The sequence below is a fragment of the Phyllosticta citribraziliensis genome (assembly GCF_038025025.1).
Source record: "Phyllosticta citribraziliensis strain CPC 17464 chromosome Unknown J3D65scaffold_11, whole genome shotgun sequence".
NCBI classification, from domain to species: Eukaryota; Fungi; Ascomycota; class Dothideomycetes; order Botryosphaeriales; family Phyllostictaceae; genus Phyllosticta; species Phyllosticta citribraziliensis.
Window position 1 is genome coordinate 1,533,205 of NW_027117348.1, and position 19,298 is coordinate 1,552,502.

General features: G+C 58.0%; 7 protein-coding genes across 7 annotated transcripts; 4 read left to right on the forward strand and 3 right to left on the reverse strand.

The window, feature by feature from the left end:
* The first annotated feature begins 548 nt into the window (after positions 1 to 548).
* On the forward strand, positions 549 to 1,560 carry J3D65DRAFT_636926 (uncharacterized protein). Its single transcript, XM_066801447.1, has 2 exons — positions 549 to 1,019; positions 1,081 to 1,560. Exons 1-2 carry the CDS (start codon positions 867 to 869, stop codon positions 1,498 to 1,500), a joined length of 573 nt encoding a protein of 190 aa, XP_066652132.1. The 5' UTR covers positions 549 to 866; the 3' UTR covers positions 1,501 to 1,560.
* A 953-nt stretch (positions 1,561 to 2,513) lies between these two features.
* On the forward strand, positions 2,514 to 3,192 carry J3D65DRAFT_636931 (uncharacterized protein). Its single transcript, XM_066801448.1, has one exon. It carries the CDS (start codon positions 2,677 to 2,679, stop codon positions 3,061 to 3,063), a length of 387 nt encoding a protein of 128 aa, XP_066652133.1. The 5' UTR covers positions 2,514 to 2,676; the 3' UTR covers positions 3,064 to 3,192.
* An 815-nt stretch (positions 3,193 to 4,007) lies between these two features.
* Positions 4,008 to 5,040, forward strand: J3D65DRAFT_107237 (uncharacterized protein). The gene has a single exon (XM_066793696.1). It carries the CDS (start codon positions 4,130 to 4,132, stop codon positions 4,904 to 4,906), a length of 777 nt encoding a protein of 258 aa, XP_066652134.1. The 5' UTR covers positions 4,008 to 4,129; the 3' UTR covers positions 4,907 to 5,040.
* A 2,352-nt stretch (positions 5,041 to 7,392) lies between these two features.
* J3D65DRAFT_671059 (uncharacterized protein) lies at positions 7,393 to 9,803 on the forward strand (the record flags this gene model as incomplete). The annotated part of the gene is made up of 5 exons (XM_066803361.1): positions 7,393 to 7,496; positions 7,546 to 7,644; positions 7,693 to 7,773; positions 7,866 to 8,096; positions 9,782 to 9,803. The coding sequence occupies 5 exons, from the start codon at positions 7,393 to 7,395 to the stop codon at positions 9,801 to 9,803; spliced, it is 537 nt and encodes a 178-aa protein (XP_066652135.1).
* A 4-nt stretch (positions 9,804 to 9,807) lies between these two features.
* On the reverse strand, positions 9,808 to 13,230 carry J3D65DRAFT_107426 (MFS monosaccharide transporter-like protein). The gene is made up of 2 exons (XM_066793697.1): positions 12,842 to 13,230; positions 9,808 to 12,788 (listed from the first exon to the last, which is right to left on the reverse strand). The coding sequence occupies exons 1-2, from the start codon at positions 13,142 to 13,144 to the stop codon at positions 9,891 to 9,893; spliced, it is 3,201 nt and encodes a 1,066-aa protein (XP_066652136.1). The 5' UTR covers positions 13,145 to 13,230; the 3' UTR covers positions 9,808 to 9,890.
* A 2,196-nt stretch (positions 13,231 to 15,426) lies between these two features.
* Positions 15,427 to 16,169, reverse strand: J3D65DRAFT_107566 (uncharacterized protein). The gene has a single exon (XM_066793698.1). It carries the CDS (start codon positions 15,946 to 15,948, stop codon positions 15,538 to 15,540), a length of 411 nt encoding a protein of 136 aa, XP_066652137.1. The 5' UTR covers positions 15,949 to 16,169; the 3' UTR covers positions 15,427 to 15,537.
* On the reverse strand, positions 15,747 to 19,282 carry J3D65DRAFT_107618 (uncharacterized protein). The gene is made up of 8 exons (XM_066793699.1): positions 18,795 to 19,282; positions 18,689 to 18,727; positions 18,528 to 18,633; positions 18,341 to 18,474; positions 17,106 to 18,282; positions 16,766 to 17,059; positions 16,142 to 16,720; positions 15,747 to 16,083 (listed from the first exon to the last, which is right to left on the reverse strand). The coding sequence occupies exons 1-8, from the start codon at positions 18,829 to 18,831 to the stop codon at positions 15,984 to 15,986; spliced, it is 2,466 nt and encodes an 821-aa protein (XP_066652138.1). The 5' UTR covers positions 18,832 to 19,282; the 3' UTR covers positions 15,747 to 15,983.
* Between the last annotated feature and the right edge of the window lie 16 nt (positions 19,283 to 19,298).

Consider the following 19,298-nt stretch of genomic DNA (forward strand, 5'->3'; position numbering starts at 1 on the left):
GCCGTGAGAGGGCATTGAAGAATTGCACGCTCCTTGAGCGCAACTGTGGTGCAAAATTGACATCCAGGTGCCGATACTCCCACGCCTTCAAAACCTCAACCTCGACCAACCAACTAAAAGACCAGCTGCAGCGGCTTGTCCCACAGCTACGGTATTGCTCTCTTCTCATTTCTCCCTCGGTCCGCTCTACCAGAAGATTCCGAGCAGCACTGCTTAAGGAAATTCTGCGCTGTGGCGAGACGGCCTTTTCGCAGCGCGACAAGTCTGCGTGAGCGTTGGATCTAAAGAGCCTTCGCAAGAAGATCCACGCGAAAAGTGGCAAGCACCATCCATCGCTCTCCCGAGTCAACACTGACGAGTTTCCAGAGATGATAGAGGCCGATTTTCGGTCGCGCGTCGACGAATGCAAAAAGCCTTTCGCGCATTGCACACCAAGCACAACAAGAAACGCGCGTCAAACACTTTTTTCCAGCTACCTTACCTATGCACCTGACGCGCCGAGCAAAGCGGCAAGAGTAGCGCGATGAAACACTGACAACCCGGTAGGTCGCTATGCAATGGATACATGTAAGGAAAGGCTCGGAAATGACGCGTCGCCCGCGCCCGAACGCAAACGACTACACCGCCTAGCAATAAACACTACAGTACAGCCGGCTTGCATTCGCAAAAAGTAGAGGTAGGGCGAGAGGTTAGTTCGCTCCAATCCTAACTTTGTGCTGGAGAGTCTATGTTGTAGGTAGGTTTGATTAACCGTATTTTGGCTACGCGCGCTGCGTGTATATCAAGAAAGATGGCCTCCACGACCTACCATCCAACTCTGCGCGAAGTCATTCGTTTTGAAACTTCCCTCTTGGCTGGTCTCCGCTATGAAGCTCGCCATCCTTTTCTTCCTGTTTGCGGCTCTGGCGACCGCCGCCGCCGTTGCTGATACAGGCGAATCCGACAAAGGCGGATCCTCCAAAACGCCCTCCACCAACGGCCCCAAAGGCAAAGACGGCCTAGTTTTTCTAGACGGGCCGGTGCGCTTCTTTCCCTATTCGTCCCCACTGTCCCTCCTCTCGCTCTGACATGGGGTTTTAGTGCACCGATGACAGCGAATGCGCCGGCGGCACGGCAGGGCGCTGCGGCAACAAAGACGAATACTTAAAAGTCCTCCCCGACGGCTCGAGGAAGGGGGACAAGGCGTCGTTTGCGTGTGCGTACGCCAAGGTGCTGACCGGGGTGTGCGGGTACGCGGGGAAGAAGCAGTGTGCTTGTTTCGTGAGTTCCATCCGTTCACTAAGCTTTCATGTGTTCTGGCATCTGCTAATCCACTCGCTCGTAGCCGCCCAACGACGCCGCCTGCACCTACATCAACGACTGCTTCGTCTTCAAACCCCTCCCCAAATGCGGCGTCCCGAACGCCATCGTCGACGACGAGGGCAAGGCGTTGTGCCGCTGTCCGAAGAAATGCAAGGAGGCGCGCGCGGGCTTTGCGAAGAGCCAGCCGGCGCAGGATGACTGTTCGGATCCGTATAAAGAGCCGGGAGGGTTGGATCCGCCGTAATGAGGATTGGGGGGATGGGAAGCGGGGACGGGGACGGGGACGGGGACGAGAGGGTCAAGAACAGCGGATAACTGCGTACAAGAGCAACGACGGCGACGCATAACTCCGACGTTTGGTGGTTGCTGTCCCCGAAAGTTAGCACCGCACAGCCATGGCTGTAGCGTGGTCATCATCATCGTCGTCGTCGCGGTCGGATGTACCTACCTCTTTCGGCAAGAAGCTCGGCCCAAGAAAGCCTCAGCCAAATCCAACCCCTACCTAAATTCCATCATCAAGCTTCATTCACTCAGCCTATTACGTGCGTACATCTTCATACATTATACATGTACCCTACACGTACAGCGCTTAATCTATACTGTCAATCTTGACCTGCTTGGTTTTCTCCGCGGAAGTCATGATTTAGTGCGCTATTGTGGCTTTTGATTGGTTGGTATGGTCGAGAAAGGACGGAGGAGTTGATGATTGGCTGATTCATCTGTTCATGTTGAGGTTTCGTTGAAGAATTGTACGTAGACCGCAACTACCATGTCCGATCGTCCACTACATCTGGCTCCGCGTCTTGCTCGGCGTGTCTCCTTAGCGCGCGTCTTGCTTGGTGCATCTTCCACTGCGGACGTCTTGCGCACCGTAGCGACGAGACGGGCCGCCTCCGCTATACCTTCAAACTGCGCCCAATTACCGTAGGCAGGGGGCGACCAAATCTAAACGATCGAGTAAAACCAGGGGCTAGAAACCTAGCGGCCTTGAATCAGTAAGTCGGCGTCCGCGCGCTCCTGCTACTATTGCGTGTATCAAAGGAAAATACACTGACAGCGGCATCGTACAGAGTACGAGGGAGGAATGAAGACTGTTACTCATTGCTCACTGGTAGCAGCTTGCGTTTGTGAAGGCAGAAAGCATATACGTAAGACCAAGGGCGTTCTCTTTATGTAATAGCGACATGTAGCTTTCTGCGTCGAGTCTACCCACAGTAACGTCAGTCAGGTACGTTTGATGAAGCGCGCGGTGTACGTACATATCAACACCGATGGAAACCGTAGAGCATCGCTCGCTCTTCCGCTGCACGAGTACCATATACTCGCTTCTCCCCCTTCTTTCCTAGTATCCATACTCTTTTGTCCACCACCATCATGGAGATGAATTTCGCCATTCTTTGCTTGGTTTACACGGTGCTGGCAACGGCCACCTCCTCTGCCGCGGCTGGAAACCAGAAAATCCCCTCCTCGAACTCCCAGGCCGGACCCGGGTACGGACTGCGTGGCGGCCAAGTCATCTTGAAGGCGGACGTATGCATGCTCTTCCTCTCCAGCGCGCTTCTTCCTCGCTCACGCCAACTGACATGCACGTTTGCGGCAGTGCACGAGCGACGCCGACTGCAGCGGCGGCCACGACGGCAAAAAGGGGGCTTGCCAGCGCAAAGAGGAATACCTGGCGGTCGTCGACGAGGGAGAAGGGTCTCCCGAGTCGCTTGCCTGCGCGGCAGCCAAGGTGCTGACCGGGCAGTGCGGCGCTCCTGACTTGAACGTCAAGGGGAAGTGTTCTTGTTATGTGCGTGAAGCCCCAAGCCCCTGACCCCTCTCTTCTTCTCCTGGAACTCAAGGCTCACGCATCTCGTCTCCATCGGACAGGCTCCCAACGACGCCGCCTGCGCCTACCTCATCAACTGTCCAAAGTTTGATCCGCCCGTCAACTGCGGCCCTGGCAACCATGTCCCTAATGCCGTCATTGACGACACAGGCGAGGCGCTGTGCGCCTGTCCGGGGAAATGCGACGAGGCGCGCGCGGGGTTTCAGAAGGGGGGGCCGCCGCAGGATGAATGTACGCCGAAAGGACAAGCTTCATTGAAGAAGTAGGGGGTGAAGGAAGTTGAAAAACGTCGCCTGCGCGCGCGCACACACACCTTCGACTGCAGTCCTGCAGTGTCTTGCTTGCTTTGAGGTCTGAGACAGTCCTGTCTACCAGAAAGTTCTGTTGTTTCTTTGGAATAGACGTCTTATCAGCGCCGTCTTGCGCTCTTTGCGCCATGGATGGACCGAATCAAGCTGTTTTCACACGGTCTTCAGTCGTCGTCAGAAACGGAGGAGTGAGAGGGGGGGGGTCCGCGTCTGATCTTGGAAAAGAAAAGAGGAGCGAGGCAATCAGCGCTGCGATCCAGCAACCTACCTGCCTACCTTACCTACCTATCCACCGTATTCGTTTTCGTCTCGGACACACACGCAACTGCCGGCGCACTGCTGCTGCCGTTGCTGCCGCCGCCGTTGCTGGTGTCAAGAAACAAAATGAGCAAACCCGAAAGCGATCCGAAAGCTATATATGTAGGTTTAAATCCACAACGTAGCTTTACGCGATGAGTCTATCCAGCGCCGGCAATCTCGCGCAGTCAGTCAGTCATGTCTGACGAAGCAAGCGCGCGCGCGTTGTCTACATGTATAAAGAAAGAAAGACGGATCCATTCCTTCGCATGGGCGCGTCTTCTTTGCTCAGTGGCCTCGGATTTGACACGCACCAGACGTGCACACACACACTCGCTTTCGTCTCCCGCAATTCGCTGTCTAGTCGTCTCGTCTGCACGCCGCGGTAGCCATGAAGCTCATCGTCGCCATTCTTTTCGTATGCTACTACGCGCTCTGCGTGGGCGCAGATGAGGAAGGCTTTTTTGGCGCCACGGGGAAGGAGAGCGGCACTGACTATGGCGAGCGTGGCGATCAGGTCGTTTTGAAGGTGGACGTACGTATGAACCAACTAACCAACCAACCACCCACTCCCATCCGTCCGTCCGTCCTTGCTCGCTGGCTGACAACGCGCGTGCGTGACGGCGGGCGACGACAGTGCACGACCGACGCCGACTGCGCCGGCATTCCGGACAAGAAGAAGAACGGAAAGGGGGCGTGTCAGAATAACGACGCGTACCTGGCGGTGCTGCCGAAAGAGATGCGGCAGGCCGACGCCGACTCTCTTGCCTGCGCGTGGGCCAAGGTGCTGGCGGGCAAGTGCAGCGACATTGCGGGCGTGGAAGGGAAGAAGTGCTCTTGTCATGTGCGTCCTGCGTCCTCCATCTCACCCTCCACACATCAAGTTCTTACTGTACCTGCGTCTCTCCATCCCCCCCTTGCGTGTTTGGTCGCTCGCTGCTCACGCGTCGTCCGTCTCACACGCACGCAGGCCCCCGACGACGACGCCTGTACCTACCTCTTCTTGTGCAAAGAGATCGTGGGCGGCTGCGGCCCCGGCAACGATCAGCCCAACTGCTACCGGAACCTCGAGCTCAACACCATGTGTGCCTGTCCGCGCAGGTGCGAGAGGGCGCGCGCGGGCTTTCAGCATGGACCCAAGCCAAGCGATGAGTGTTCGTTCGCCTGAAGAAGCGCTGCCAGAAGGCCCTTGGGTTGGTGGGAAGGAAATGGAGGAGTCGGGGTTGTTTTGGTTTGGTTTTGATGCGGTGGGGTGGTTGGGAGGGTAGGAAAGGGGAGGGAGGGGAGGGAAAATGCGAGGGGCTTGAGTGGTCTTGGTCGACGAGTGCAATTGATTCTTGCCGGCCGCAATGGCTTTTTGGGGGAGGATGTGATGTCGCTGCGTTTGTGTGTCTGTGTTGGTTTGCCGGAAGTGCGATGACAAGCTGGACGACGCTATGGAATATCGAGGACGCGTCCTCAAAGTGTACTTGGCCTCAATGGGAGCCGTATTGCTGCAGACCTATCAAACCCGACTGCGCGCAGTCACCAAGTGGGTTGGTCGTCAGTCTCAGATCGACCGGGAAAGCTCACCTTCAACTGCCTGTCCATACATAAGCAGTAGCCCATTGGCTGGTACCTAGAGCATGGCACATGGGAGGTATTGCGCAATAAAAGCCGCAGGCGCAGGGCAGAAGAACATGCAGATGCTCGTCATTTCAGCACTAGCAGGTCGGACTGTCGAGAGGTTTTCTGGGCTGTTCCTGAGGCAGAGCCGCAGCCCAACCGCCACCAGCCACCGCCTTCTCGCCGACTGGGGCGACCCGCGACTCTCTGATACGGCGGTTTGCTCTCAGGCATGAGCAGCCGGCCGGGGCAGAGTGGTGGTGAAGTGCGCGGCATGCAGACTTGAACAGCCGGCGTCGGGACGAGCTCTGCCGGCGTCTTGTCGCTCGGTCTGGCGCCGCCGCCCAAGGAGGCTAGGCAGCGAACTAACGTTGCGGCGAGCTGGTGCTTGGGTTGAGTGCAGCAGCTTCGCCGAGCGAGCGGGCGGGCGGGCGGGCGGAAGGGCGGCCTGCAGCGGCGGGGTGGCGGACGTGCGGCGGAGACATATGCAGCTCATTCACGCGTTCTGCGGGTGCCATGGCACCTACATGCAGCGGCGGCGGCGACGGCGGGAGAAGGCTTGCTAGAAAGAGAGTCCCAAACGGAAAACGCCTGGACAGAATGGGGGTTCATCGTCGCCGCTACATGTTCTTGGCGGCAGCGGATAGCGCTTGGTAGTGTCTGTAGCGGGAGTTATCTAGGCCGGTACCTAGCGCGTGGTGTTGAGGTTGAGGGCCGGGAAGACGATACGAAAAGATCCGATGCCGCGACGAATGGGTAGATGTGAGAAGAAAAAAAAGTTATTTTAAGCAGAATCTGAATCAAAGGGTTCAAGTTGTTGAGGGCCGGGAGGACGAGCAGCAATGATGCCTGCGCGGGCGGCTGGATTGACAGACGGTCGGGTATGCAGATGGGTTGGTGGTGAGTTTAGGTGGTCAAGGAGCCAGGGTGCAAGTGGAAGCCGGTGTGTGTGATAGATTGACGGATGGACGGCGGTAGAAACGAAAGCGGAGGGGCTGGCGGCGGTGATTAGCGATCTGATGGCGGTGGCGCCGTGGTGGAGTGGTGTCGCGGCTTCTATCCAATTCGGCGAGGTTGGAGGGCGGAGGGTGAGGAGGGATGGGGCATGTTGGGCGGGCGGGCGGAAGCGACTAGCCAAAGTCAATGGCTTCAGGTTAGAGGGGCGGGAGAGTCGTCGTGGTTCAACAGGACAGGGTGGAGTTAAGCTTATGTTTTTGGGTTGAGTGGGTCCAGGACGTGTCTCCGCATTGTGGTGTTGTGCTGCTTGTGCTGTGGTTGTGCAGACAGAGGAGTCGGGATTTGTTTTTCAGCTCATGCGACGGGGCGGGTCGCGGACCAATCAGGTAGGTGGCGATGCGGCTCTAGTGGTGGTGTTTGTGTCTGGATTCCGGTTGGGCCACCACTCACCCAAGTGTGCATAATGCATGGCCCTTTTGGTATTTTTGGCGTCGCTCACCAACACCTCTCATTATTGCCATTGCCAGCCAACACAAGAGAGCCAGTCGAGCATGTAAGCCGTCGCAATGAGCTGGCGGTGCAATGTCCTGTCCTGTACATGTATGGGCGTGGGGACAGCAGCACAGCTGAATACGAGCGTCTGAGAGGCAGGCCATCGTCTCCGTATTCTATACACCACCACCGCGACTAAGAATAGGATGGATGGGATGCATGCAGGGACTCGACCTACTAATGAAGTGAAGTCAACATATGGCACCCCGGAAACCCAGTGGAGTGCACAGCATGCATGCTTGGCCTGCCTGCCTCTTTGCTCAAAAGCGCCGCGCCCCTTCTTTGCTTCCTGGTCCTCGTTCGCACTCCTCTCCTCACTGTCGCTTGCCCGCCTCGCCTTGCTCCTACCCTATTCCACTCGCTGAGCCCCGTCCGCCGCCTCTCTGCTTAAATCACCCGCGTCCCATCTCTCTACTCCCTCTCCTCTCTCTCACGCATCCATCCATCCATCAATCACTCTCTCGCCGTCACCGACTCCCGTCAACCGACCATCCCGCTATCCACCAACTACTAGCCTGCATTCCACGTCCAACCGTCAACATGCGTTTTTCCCTCGCCGCCTTTGCCCTTGCTTCCGTCGCCCTCGTCGCCGCTCAGTCGACGCCCAGTGCTGCTCCAACCGGCGGAGCCTGTGCCGCTCAGAAGTCAGTCTAGTCCCTGCTGACCACGCCATCTCCACTGACGTTTCGACAGCATTCTCGACACTTGTTTGGCCGGCGAAAAGGCCAAGGCCGACGCCTGCGCCGGCAATGACTGGCTCTGCCTGTGCGACACTTACAACTCCATCCTGACGTGGGTATCTTCAACTCAACCCAAACGACACAGGCTGACATGTCACAGCTGCTACAACAACTGCCCCAACGACGCCGCCAGGTCTTCCGTCAACAACCAAGTGACCCAGTTCTGTGGCGCCGCCGCACCGTGCGTATTCCCTTTTTGTCTTCCCTGCCCAATCCCTGACCCCAGCCTCTTTCACATGAAACACAAAACTAACCTTGGATTCCTCTCAACAGAGCCCTCTCGTCGCGCAGCGAAGCAGCCAAGACGGCCCCCAAGACGACGTCGTCCCCTTCGGCCACGGGCACGGGTGCTGCCGCCACTGGCACCAACAAGTCCAACTTCGAGGGCTTCGGCAGCTCGTCGACGGGCAGCGCCTCCGGTGCACAGGGAACCGGCGCTGCACTCGCCGTGGGCCAGTTTGCCGGTGGTGCTCTCGCCGCCGTCGGTGTCGTCGTCGGCATGTTGTAAGCGACATCCTTTATCGATGGCTCCTCTCGACGCGACGGCGAATCCCACTGGACGCGGAACACTCGCCGTCTGGCATTGAGAGAAGAAAAAGCTTGGCCATGTTGTGCGGGTTGCGGGTTGACCCAAAAGGGGAGGTCGTGATGTGATGGTTGAGTGGACGCGGGAAGCCGCGCGCGCTTTTCTGTTTCGAGATTGGTGCGCCGTGGTTTGATTGGCGGGTTGGAGTCGGTGGCTGGTTGGTGTGTGGTGGGCGCCGCCAGGACGGGTGGGAATGCTGCCGTTGCATGGATGCTCTGGTGCGGGGAAGCATCTCGTCTTCCCCTGGCAACTCTCGCCATGATTTTTCCTTGCACCCAGCACCCGCGTCAAGCAAGCATGCACCCAGTCCGGCTCGGCGACATTCTCCTCGTCTGCCAGTCTGGCCCGGCGGCATTCGCATACGGAGCAGCGGTATCTTGGGCAACACATGTCGGTTCGTTGTTGTTTTCCCTCCTATTCCTCTCTCTACCTACATCAGTTCTCTCTCATCGGTTGCTGGGTTGTTTTCAAAAAACTATTCGGGTCGGCTGTTTCTGTTTCGTTGTTGTTAATGCTAGCATGAATCTCTTTTCCCCCCCTCCTCTGTCCTTCGCGCCTACCTACCTATACGCGTCGTGGTTTCTTGTTGTTCAATGCATTGGGTTGGTGTATGGCTGGCAGACAGACGGCACGTTGGCGGGGAATGAGACTGAAGAGGGTGGCGGCTGGTACGGGTGTGTGGATGGGTATGAGTGAGTGGATGGAGGTCGTAATGCTGGTACGGTAGTTGTAGCCATTGAGTCTTGTAATAATCTTTTCTCTTCCTCCGTGTCAATGTTGGTGCTTTTTGCCTGGTGGATTGGTCTGGTGTCGTTAGTCTGGACGTGTTTTGAGATGTGGTGGTGGCCAGCGATTGACTGACAGACTGACCTTGCATCCTGTATCTTGTATCTTGCCAATCATGCTACTTGGCTGGTTGACTGATTTGATTGGACTGATATACTGACTGATTGACTGACTGACTGATTGACTGACTGACTGATTGACTGACTGACTGATTGACTGACTGACTGATTGACTGACTGACTGATTGACTGATTGACTGACTGATAGACTGACTTGACTAGCTGATTGAAATACTGACTGGAAGTGAATGATGGTGTATATATACTTTTTCTTTGCTAAATTGCTCAATCAAGGACTTTTTGGTTACTTGCTTGCTTGCTCGCTTGCTTGCTTGCTCGCTTGCTTGCTTGCTGCTGCTGCTGCTGCTGCTGTACCACGTATGTACTACTACTATACTACTTACTATACTATACTACACGTCATTTGTGTGTGGTGTGTTGTGTGCGCAAAAGGAGATGATTGTAAAGGAAGAGGAAGAGGGAGAGGGAGAGGGAGAGGAAGAGGGAGAGGAAGAGGAAGAGGAAGAGCGCTAGCCACCCACGTACCCGCGTACCCACCGATCCGGACGCAGAAGGAAGACCGACCGACCACCCGACTGAGGAACTGCCGTGAGGGCTGTATGTACGATACTGTACTGTACCGGATGTACAAGATACACCAGATGGAAAAAAAGAGACAGAGGCAGATAGAGAAGAACCATTGGATGCTGAACACCGAAGGAACGCCGGGAAATGCAGTGAACTGTACATATAGACAGATGGTGGAGGTTTGAGGAGTAGAGGTAGGAGGGATTTTCGAGATAGGTGGGGAGTTTGAGAGGTAGATGGGTAGGGAGGTAGATAGACACAGGGGTAGAGCAGGTCAGCTCACCCCCCCGAGCTCGTCCACGCCGTCAAGCCGCTCCAGCTCCAGCTGCGGCGGTTGCCACCGTTGCCGTTGACGACGGTGTTGCTGGAGCGGCGGTTGTGCTGCTGCTGATAATGCTGAGGAGGAGGAGCGGACGTGTCGAGAATGTGCGCAGCCGGCGGTGACGGCATGCCTGCTTCGACGTCTCCTCTGTCAGTCTGATGGTGGGCTGGCTGAGGCTGAGGCTGAGGCTGGGGATGCGTATCTTGATGGTGGTCCGGCCGCCGCTCCCGACGACAACGCCTCCGCCGCCGCCAGAGCGTCCCAGCTTCACCACCACCACCACCACCATCACCATCACCGCACCACGGCCACCGCCAGCGCCCGCGCCAGCGCGTCGTCCACGGCGGCGGCGTCCAACCCCCGGCATAGCTCCACTCGGACCACCTTCGCCAGCTCTTCTCGCCGCCGCTGTCGGGCGACGCCTGCTGCACTTTAAACCGCGCCAGCGCCGTGCCGCTGGGCGTCAGGGTGGCGTTGGTGCCGGGCGACTCGTCGCGCGCGCCGGCCCGCTCGTACGCTGCGTCATCGTCGTCGTCCTCGTCGTCGTAGAGGTCGAAATTGCGTGCCGGGGGAGCGGCTTCGCGCGTTGGGGGCGTGGCGGCGGCGGCGGCGCGCCGCAGGTCCCGCTGGCTGGCGCGGTGCTGGGGGAAGGGCGGCTTGGTCGCGAAGGGGTCGACGACGTCTTTGGCTTTGCGCGTGCTGTTGAGGTAGAGCGGGAAGACGATGCCGGCGACGGCGGCGGCGAGCGGCACGCAGTAGGCGTAGGGGTAGTCGTACGTGCGGCCGCTGCCGTCATTCAACCGCGGGCTGTTGTGCGCGACAGCGAAATAAATGGGGGGAAAGGCGGCGCCGCCCGAGATGGCGGCGGCCAGGACGGCGGACGCCGACTTTGCTCTGGCGCCCTGCCCGCGCAGGCACTGCGCGTAGATGAGGCTGAAGATGGGGGCTTCGGCGAAGAAGAGCAGGACGGCGACCGTGGCGGACGCCGTGGGCGAGGGGTTGCGCAGCGCGACGGCCGACAGGGCGATGAAGGCCGAGAAGCAGAAGAGGAGCAGCTGCCGCGGCTTGATGGCCGGGATCAGGACGAGGCAGCCGGCTGTGAAGCGCGACACGGCGAACGCGGTGTGGGCGTAGGCCAGGTGGTCGACGGCGTCGAGCGACGGGAACACGGATCGCACGTACGCGTCGAAGCTGGTGGCGACGCACTCTTGCGCGCCGACGTACGTGAATTGCGCAAAGACGCCAATGGCGAGCGTCAGCGTCGTCACCTGGACGGTCGAGGACGACGAAAACAGCGAAATCGACTCGTGGTTGGCCAAGTCGGCGCGTTCGGCCGCGTCGTCGAGCTCCGTGTCCGTGGCCTCGGGGAGCGGGATCCAGTAGTAGGCGACGGCCAGCAGGACCGTGATGAGAGAGATGCCAAGGTACGTCCACTGCACGTCGATGAGCGAGTTGGCGTCGATGCTGAAGAGAACCTTGCTGGCCAGAAGCGGCGACACGACGGTGCCAATGGCCTGGACCGACTGCGAGAAATTGAGCCGCGCTTCGGCGTACTGCGGCGGACCGCAGAGAATCGTAAACGGGTTGGCAGCCACCTCGAGCGTCGACAGACCGAGGCCGACAATAAAGTTGGAAATGAGAAAGGCGGGATACGACGTGAGGACGGCAGACGGCCAGAAAATCAACGTCCCGCACGCGTAGATGCAGAGGCCGACGATATAGCAGGCCTTGAATCCGCACCGCTTCAAGAGAATTCGGCCAAACGTCAGAGGCCCGACGAGGTATCCCACGTAGTACATGCTGTGGATGCTAATCGTCTGGCCCCGCGACATGCGTGCAATCGATTGAAACTGCTGGTTAAGAATGTCCAACAACCCATACGCAAACCCCCAGACGAAAAAGAGAATCGTGACCATGGAAACGGGAAATATCGACTCCTGAGTCGTCATCTGTACCAGACTCTTCTTTTGCTTGAACTTTACAAAATCGAAAAAGGTGTGCGTGGGCGCCGCCGTGTGTCGGGTCGAGTTGGTCAGCGCCGTCGTCGTCCGCTCAATCCTGGGGAGCTCCGTCATGTCGGGCGTGGTCAAAAAGTCAATGGCCCCGACGGGCTCCTCGGGATTGGAGGGCGCTTCAGATTGCGGGAGCTGGGGCGATGCAGAGTCGGCCACGGACGGCAGTCGTTGGGCATTGGCCATGTCGACATTCGTAAAAGTCTCTCGCCGGTGGGTAAGAGAGTGGACCGTATCGCCAGCGTCGCGGAGGATGCGCGGAACGAAGCGCGACACGAGGGGCTTCAGAGCAGGAACGCAGCCGCACATGATGCCGACATTGACTTCAATGGCGCTCCACATGAAGGAAAAGGAAATGTACCAGGAAAAGTCCGTCTCTTCATAGTTGCGCTCATTCCCCGTGTCCTCGTTGTACTGAATCTCGCGCAGGCGGCTTTCCGAGGCCGATTGCAGGTAGGCGATGCGGACGACGTCGACGGCAGCCACGAAGACGCCAAACCCGAAGGTAATGATGAGAATCGTCTTTTGCTTGGTGGGGAGCCGCATGGACGTCAAGACGGGCATTGGCAGAAACAAAATGGCGAGGTCGGTGATGATGTTCAGAGGGGACGAGGATAGGAAGAGCGTGACAATGTCTGTACAGTGAGCGTCGGCCGGGGTGGGATTGGCAAAGGCGGCGCCAACGGGGCGGCATTGAAAGATGTTGAGCAAGGTCAGGGCGACTCCTCCGAGGTTGACGACGGCCAGGGTGGCAATGACGGCCCATTTGAAGACGCGGTGGCTCTTGGACAGGGTCAGGTAAAAGACCAGAATGGACGTCTTGGTGGCCATCAGGCACGGGTTCTGAAGCCCGTCAGCATGCGCGCGGGGGTCTGCAGCAGCGGAAGAGGGCGTACATATAGAGCCTCAAAGGTGTACTCGAGGCGCCGCAGTTTGGGGTCCCAGGACGTGGGGATGTCGGTCTCATGGCGACCCAGGCCGTAGCGGACTCCGAGGCAAATGGCAAGCGAGATTCCAAAGGCGAGCACCCAGGCCACGACCATGAAGTAGTCATCCCATCCGGTCCTCTTGACGATGCCGACTCTCGAAGCCAGGCGCAGGACCATGAAGACGGTGGAGCACACAATCATTGCGGTGGTGACGACCAGGACGGCCGGGCCGCGGGACTCGACATCATCATGGCCATTGCTGGTCGACATGGTGTGGCGCGCTCAACCATTGTCCCAAAGCCGAGGCGCAAAACGCGCCGCCACAGAGGCGTGCGCAAAGCGGCAGTGGAGTCGTGTGAGGAGCGAGGGGGGGTTTGCAGACGAGAGAGGGTGAGGGGTTCTCGAGGGGTCGGACAGGGGAGCGGAGCGGTAGGGGGCGACGTCACTGCGTAACCAGCAACCGACGACCTGAGCGTTTTGGTACCACGGCGGACGGAAACAGAGAAAAGTCGAAGCGGCCGAGGCGAGAGAGGGCGAGCGAGAGATGGAGTTTTGGGGAGGATGCGCAGGAGGGAAGAGGAATAAGACCCTTGGCTGACCGCCAATCCCCCCAGAGCATTTTCTTCGTCTTGGACTGGCGGGTGGGGTGCGAAAGCCGGCCCAGGTCGCCTTGCATTGGCCGCAATTGGGTTAGCCATTGTGGAGAGCCTTCAGCCACCACGTCAGCCCCTAGCAGAGCGAGCGTGCAGTCTGGGGAAGCAAACCCAAAAGCAACAAAGACGACTGGTCCTCCCCGCCGGGAACCCGTTGTCGTGCACCGCACCGCACTGCACTGCGTCCCGCCCGCTAGCCCACAGCCCACACGCCTGCTACCTTGTCTCTTCGACCCATTCTACACCGAGTTCGGCCGTTGGTGCAAGAGACGCCGTCGCCACCATCACGTAACGTCGTCTTCCTCCACACCCGGCCTAACCCTCTGTCGCAACGTGTCGACGCTTCACCGCCGAGGGGGAGCTGCCGTCGCCGCCGTGGAGACCAACCACCGCGCTGGCAAACCGGTCAAGAGAATCGCAGGCGCAAAAGAGGAACAAGACGCGCCGCGGTGCGGTCTGAGGGGGAAGTAGCTCGGGTCATGTTCGCAAATTGGGGCCACGGCAAATCGCGCGGCGGGCCAGACCAGACGACGAGAAGAAAACATCGACCAAGGCCAAGCGTCGGAGCACCGAATCAGAACCTACCCACGGCGCTGATGTGCAGGGTCTGACAGGGTTGGACGTGGAAGAGCGTCTGCGGCCTTGCAGTGGTGGTGGTCGTCGTCTCTTGACGTTGAGACTGGCGCGAGAGACGCTTGCTGCATCGGCTCTGGCGCCTCGTTCGGTCCCAACCATGGCGTCTCTCCAGACGTCCCGGTACCTTGGCTGGATCATCGTCTTCCGTTCCTCTGCACCCCTGACGTCACCACCCGCTGCTAATCAGGGAGCTTGAGCATGCGCATCGCGTATCTCGCAGACTAATTAAACCAGCCATCCATCCCTACGTCACCCTGAGGGAGGAAGCTTACCTGCACCGTCGTGATCTCACAGCTACGACGACAACGATGCCACCACGGTCAACCAATCAAACCTGCGAGACCCGTTTCAACCCAAGGAACCCACGTGGAAGCCACCGTTTCATGGATCCATCCATCCATCCACAACGTATAGAACATGCCCTTGTCGATCATTTCATCTTCCCACTCCCGTCTCTCGCGAAGCAAAGAAGATAAAGTACCGTAGATTGCGTCCCCTACTCCACGCGAGCGAGAGAGAGCAGGTCCCACTTCCTTGACCATCCGCGATCCCACACATGTGCTATACTCCCGTCACACCTCAAGTACACTTAATGACTAACACCTGCATCACATCTTCGTCCATATCTCTGCCCCTCTCCTGCCCCGCACTCCCCCACGCCAGAGACTGCGCCGGCGCGTGCGCGAAGGCATGCGGCGCCAGACAGCAGACACCTACCCTACCCTACCCTACATACCCGGCCTGCAGCACCGTGGACGAAGGCCAAGGCATAGACGTAGACGACACGCTGGTTACCTACCTCCCCACGCACTTACCCATCTTCGAAGATAAGAAAGTTAGCAGCAGCCAGAGGCGGCACAATGGTACCCTCCGGCGCGATACGCCCACGAGGCACTCACTAGCAGCATCAGCATCAGCAACAGCAGACCACCTAGCGGCAGAACAGCGTAGCAGCAATAGTATCAATAGCACCTCGACGGACAACGAGCAAGAGAGGAAAAAAGAGAACGAGGAGGAATCCCTCACAGACAGACGGACAGCAGGAAAGAAAAAGAAAAAGACGGAGAGGAGAAAAAGACAACACCAAAACGATCCAACCCACCCACCCAACCCAACCATCCAACCAACCAATCGAACGGGAGAAATAGAGTAGTTTCCTTGCTTGCCTTCCTTGCTTGCCTTCCCCATCAACAACAGCGACGATGACGATGACAAGACGGCGAGCACGTGGCTGGCGTCCTCTGTCTCCCTACTTTCCTTCGTTCCTTCCTTCCATCTTTCTTTCTTTCCAACGACAACAACAACAAACGACGACGACGACGAAAAAACAGTAGCAGTAGCCCCATCGCTCATCCATCCATCGCATCTTCTACTTCACCCGGTCTCGCCTTTTTTGTATGTGTGTGTACTCACCTCGCCCGTCAATCTGCCACCCCCATCCGTGACGACAACGTCAACCACAAAACATCCATCTGCCCGCCCATCCAGCCCATTCCATCGCTGCGCTGCGCTACTTCTCGACCATCCATCCACCCACCCAGCCATCATGGTATCGAATCGAAAAAGAGAAAGAGTGAGAGAGAGAATAAAAAGAATGAGAGAAAAGGAAAAAGTCGGGGGAAAAGGGGGGAAGCGGGGAAAAAAGGGCAAAAAGGACAAATTTGTAGTGTAGTGTAGCGGCCGAACGGCGGCCTGCTTGAGCCAAACCATGAAGCTGCAGTAGCTAGGCCCGGTCTGACTGACTGACTGACTGATCGAGAATAACAACAACGACAAAACCATCATCCAAAAAGAAAAAGAAAAGGTCCACAACCAGTCTATTACTCCTGCCCAAATCCAACAGTCTCCTCGACGGCTATCAAGAGCTTGCCGCTCAGCTGCTCGTACGTCTTGTACGGCGGCAAGTCGAGGCGGTTGAAACTAGACCTTCGTTAGCTTTCTCTCCTTTCCACACTCTCAAAACAAGAAGACAACATACCAAGTATGACTCTTCGGCAACTGAGCCATCTCTCCAGCCTTCTCAATCGTGAAGCGGCGCGGCCCATCCGAGCCCTGCAGGTCCTTGAAGCCGTTGACCGGGATGCGGCTCGTGCCGGTTGCAAACTGGAGCAGGCGCGACTTTTGCTCCGCGTCCCACGACCGGATGCACTTCCAAAAGTTCTGAATCACCTCATCCGACTCGGTGTAGCCGCGGTAGTCCGTGTGCTTCTTCCAATCCTCGACGTCAATGTCGGCAATGCCGCCAATCAGGAGCTCCAGCTCGCGGTCGTCAAACACGGTGATGAGGTCCGCCGGAATCAGCTCGTGGAAGCCCGTGATGAAGGCTTGGAATTGCTCCTCGACGCGCTTTTGGATGCGCCATTCCGTGATGAGTCTGTTCCCGTTAGCATTCGTTTCGACTGGACAGGGATAAACGTACTCTACGTATTCCCTCTTGTTCTCGTTCGTCACTTCGATATTCGAGCCGTTTTCCTTGAGATCAATCGTCACCGTCTCGCCGAACCGCTCGTCGTCCGTCGAAAACGTCAATTCGAGCACACCGTCAATGTCATTATCCCTGCATGACGTCAGCAGGATTCTCAACCCATGTCATCAAACTTACATCATCCATTGCAGGTTGCGGTGGAAGTCGGCGTCGACGCCCTCCATGTCCTGCAGCGTAATCCTCTTCTTCAAAATCATCTTGTAAAAGGCGCTAATGAAGAATGCATCCAAGAAGCGGCGGTGGAAAATGGCCAGACCAACGACGCGGCCAATAAACTTGAAGTAGTTGAGATGCTCGGGGTTGATGCCAGAGTGCGGGTTGATCTGGAGAGTGTAGTTGTCGTGGGCGGAGTATTCAAACAAGCAGTAGAATGGGTTGAACATTTCGTGGGACAGCAGGAAGAAGAATTCTCTGTTGCGAGTCAGCATTAGTTTCCCAGCACGCGGACAAGACTTGCCTCGAGAGACCACCGTAGTCCAGACCGTCTTCGCCGTCGAATTTGATCATCAAGCGCTTCTTCAAGTCACCCGCCGACTGACGCATAATCTCGTGGTACGAGTCCTCGAAGATGTGAGTTCGCCTGACCTTGACGTGGCATTGTCCCGACACTATCCTAAGGGCGGGTTGTGACCGGAAATAGATGAGCTTTCTCCTAAAGTCACGCTTGTACTGCGGCACGTTTTGGTCCAAGGAAGACGGTAATCTCGGGTCATCCCACGTCGTCGTCTTGGTGTTGTGGTCAACAAAGTAGACGCGCGCAGTGTTGGTCAACCGCATTTCCCAGCCGCTGGGCAGGGGTCCGAGCTGCGAAACAGGCTGCTGCTGGATGGTTCCATTGGCGGCATTCTGGCCGTACATCCGTATGTACTGTTGGCGGCGGGGATCCACCCAAGTGGTAGTCCGGGTGTTGTGGTCCACAAAGTACGGCCGGCCTTCCGGAGTATGTCTCTGCTCCCAACCAGACGGCAGCTCTCCTGTCCCGGCAGTGGTTGCTCCAGTGGCCATCATCGACACGGCACTGGCAGTGGGCGATCCTGATTGAGACTGGCGCTCGGAAAGAGTTGGAGAATTGGCTCCGGTGCGGTCTTCTGGAAGCATACGCGCCTGATGCCTTGTGCGTTCCTGCTGCGTTTGCTCCGCCATGGCTGCGGTCCTCTGGGCTTGTTCATTGGTGTTGGCCACCGGCCTCATCCAGGTAGTCTGGCGAGTATTGTGATCGACGTAATACGTCCGTCCAAGGTGATCCTCCCTACGCTCCCATCCTGCCGGAAGGCGACCTTGTGCATCTTCAAACGGGCTGAATCCGGCATTGCGGTGGTTGCTGGGTGCCGTGGTAGCGGGGACAGCCGGCGTGGGTTGATTTGGGCGCTGGGCGGATGCTCCAGGCGCGCGAGCAGCGTTGCCAGGAAACATGTCTGGATGGAGACTCTGAGACGGTCCTGAGCTGGCAGATGGTGCGGGGTTCGGGGCTGGCAGGCCGTTGACCGAAGAATGTGCAGAGACGGACGAAGGGCGGGGGCCGTTGTTGGACTGCGAGCTGATCGGCTGGCTGAGGTTAGTCGACAGATTGAGGATGAGCTTGCCATGCACAATCATGTTGTCGTTGGACTTTTTGAGGTCGCGGGTCAACATTTCTAGGCGAGAGTTAGCGGCGTCAACCCTTGACTGCAGTGGAATCGCGGGGTGACGAACCATCGCCTCCGGCCTCCAAGTCTATGGCGGAACCGATGCGAACATTGATGACGCCGAGGAAGCCCTGGTCCTTCTTCTTAAACTTCTTTTGGTCGAATATCTGAACGGCGAGGATCGAGTCCTCGGTGGCTCTCCTGTTTGCCATTGTCAGCGTCAAGTCCGGGCCGTGACGGCGACCAGCGCTTACATATCAAAGCTCTCATTCCAGTAGGGGTTCAGCGTCTTTTTGATGACGCTGGTCGTCCTCGTCTGCTCTCCATTTATCGTCGCAACGGCAAAGGGATCGGGGAATCCTAACGGGCATCAGCACGACACGTCCAGTCCGGGGCACGGGGAAGAGGCGCATACGAAAGACATCGCGTTTGTACAGGCCGTCTGCGGCAATGACTGGGGCACCGTGTCAGTATCAAGGCTGCGGGGAAGCTATGGCGATTTGGCCCCGGGCTGCACTTACTGGTGACGCGCAGGTTGGGCTGGGCGGGCTGCTCCATGGCGGACCTCGTGCAGTCGAATCGAAGCTCTGGCAAGCGTTATAAGGGTCGTTCGAGGTTGTGGAGTCAGGGAGCCGGCAAGGGCAGGCGCGCGATTGCAATGTCAGCGCGTGGAAGCGCAGGATGGTCGTCAAGGATGGCCGGGGGCTGTGCAGCTTTCGAGGGCGACGGAAGGGCCAGGCGTCGGCCCGCAGGCTGGCAGGGTGGACAAGAATGCAGGCGTGCTTGGGACGAGGTACGTCTTGAGGTTGCGTGGCCAGGGTCAGTGGCAGGGCGTTGTGGGAGAGGGAGTGGTGGAGCTGGTCGTCAATTCTATCGAGTGTCGTCGACGAGACTCTGGGCGGCGGCGGCGGCGGCGGCGCGCGGTTTGGGCAAAGCGGCGGGGCCGACAGGGATCCGTGATCCCTAATCCGATCGAATCCAGAAGACAGACACGGCAACGCGAGGGCGAGAGAGGGCTTGCTTGA

What these genes read in the sequence shown, in the direction of transcription:
- J3D65DRAFT_107426 (XM_066793697.1), bottom strand. Translation starts at nt 13,144, where the DNA reads ATGTCGACCAGCAATGGCCATGATGATGTCGAGTCCCGCGGCCCGGCC. An exon ending in ACACCTTTGAGGCTCTATAT is followed by an intron (nt 12,789 to 12,841) that starts GTACGCCCTCTT and finishes GACGGGCTTCAG; the next exon opens with AACCCGTGCCTGATGGCCAC.
- J3D65DRAFT_107566 (XM_066793698.1), bottom strand. Translation starts at nt 15,948, where the DNA reads ATGATGGTTTTGTCGTTGTTGTTATTCTCGATCAGTCAGTCAGTCAGT.
- J3D65DRAFT_636926 (XM_066801447.1), top strand. Translation starts at nt 867, where the DNA reads ATGAAGCTCGCCATCCTTTTCTTCCTGTTTGCGGCTCTGGCGACCGCC. An exon ending in TAGTTTTTCTAGACGGGCCG is followed by an intron (nt 1,020 to 1,080) that starts GTGCGCTTCTTT and finishes ATGGGGTTTTAG; the next exon opens with TGCACCGATGACAGCGAATG.
- J3D65DRAFT_636931 (XM_066801448.1), top strand. Translation starts at nt 2,677, where the DNA reads ATGGAGATGAATTTCGCCATTCTTTGCTTGGTTTACACGGTGCTGGCA.
- J3D65DRAFT_107618 (XM_066793699.1), bottom strand. Translation starts at nt 18,831, where the DNA reads ATGGAGCAGCCCGCCCAGCCCAACCTGCGCGTCACCA. An exon ending in TGGAATGAGAGCTTTGATAT is followed by an intron (nt 18,475 to 18,527) that starts GTAAGCGCTGGT and finishes AATGGCAAACAG; the next exon opens with GAGAGCCACCGAGGACTCGA. An exon ending in CTTGGAGGCCGGAGGCGATG is followed by an intron (nt 18,283 to 18,340) that starts GTTCGTCACCCC and finishes ACTCTCGCCTAG; the next exon opens with AAATGTTGACCCGCGACCTC.
- J3D65DRAFT_107237 (XM_066793696.1), top strand. Translation starts at nt 4,130, where the DNA reads ATGAAGCTCATCGTCGCCATTCTTTTCGTATGCTACTACGCGCTCTGC.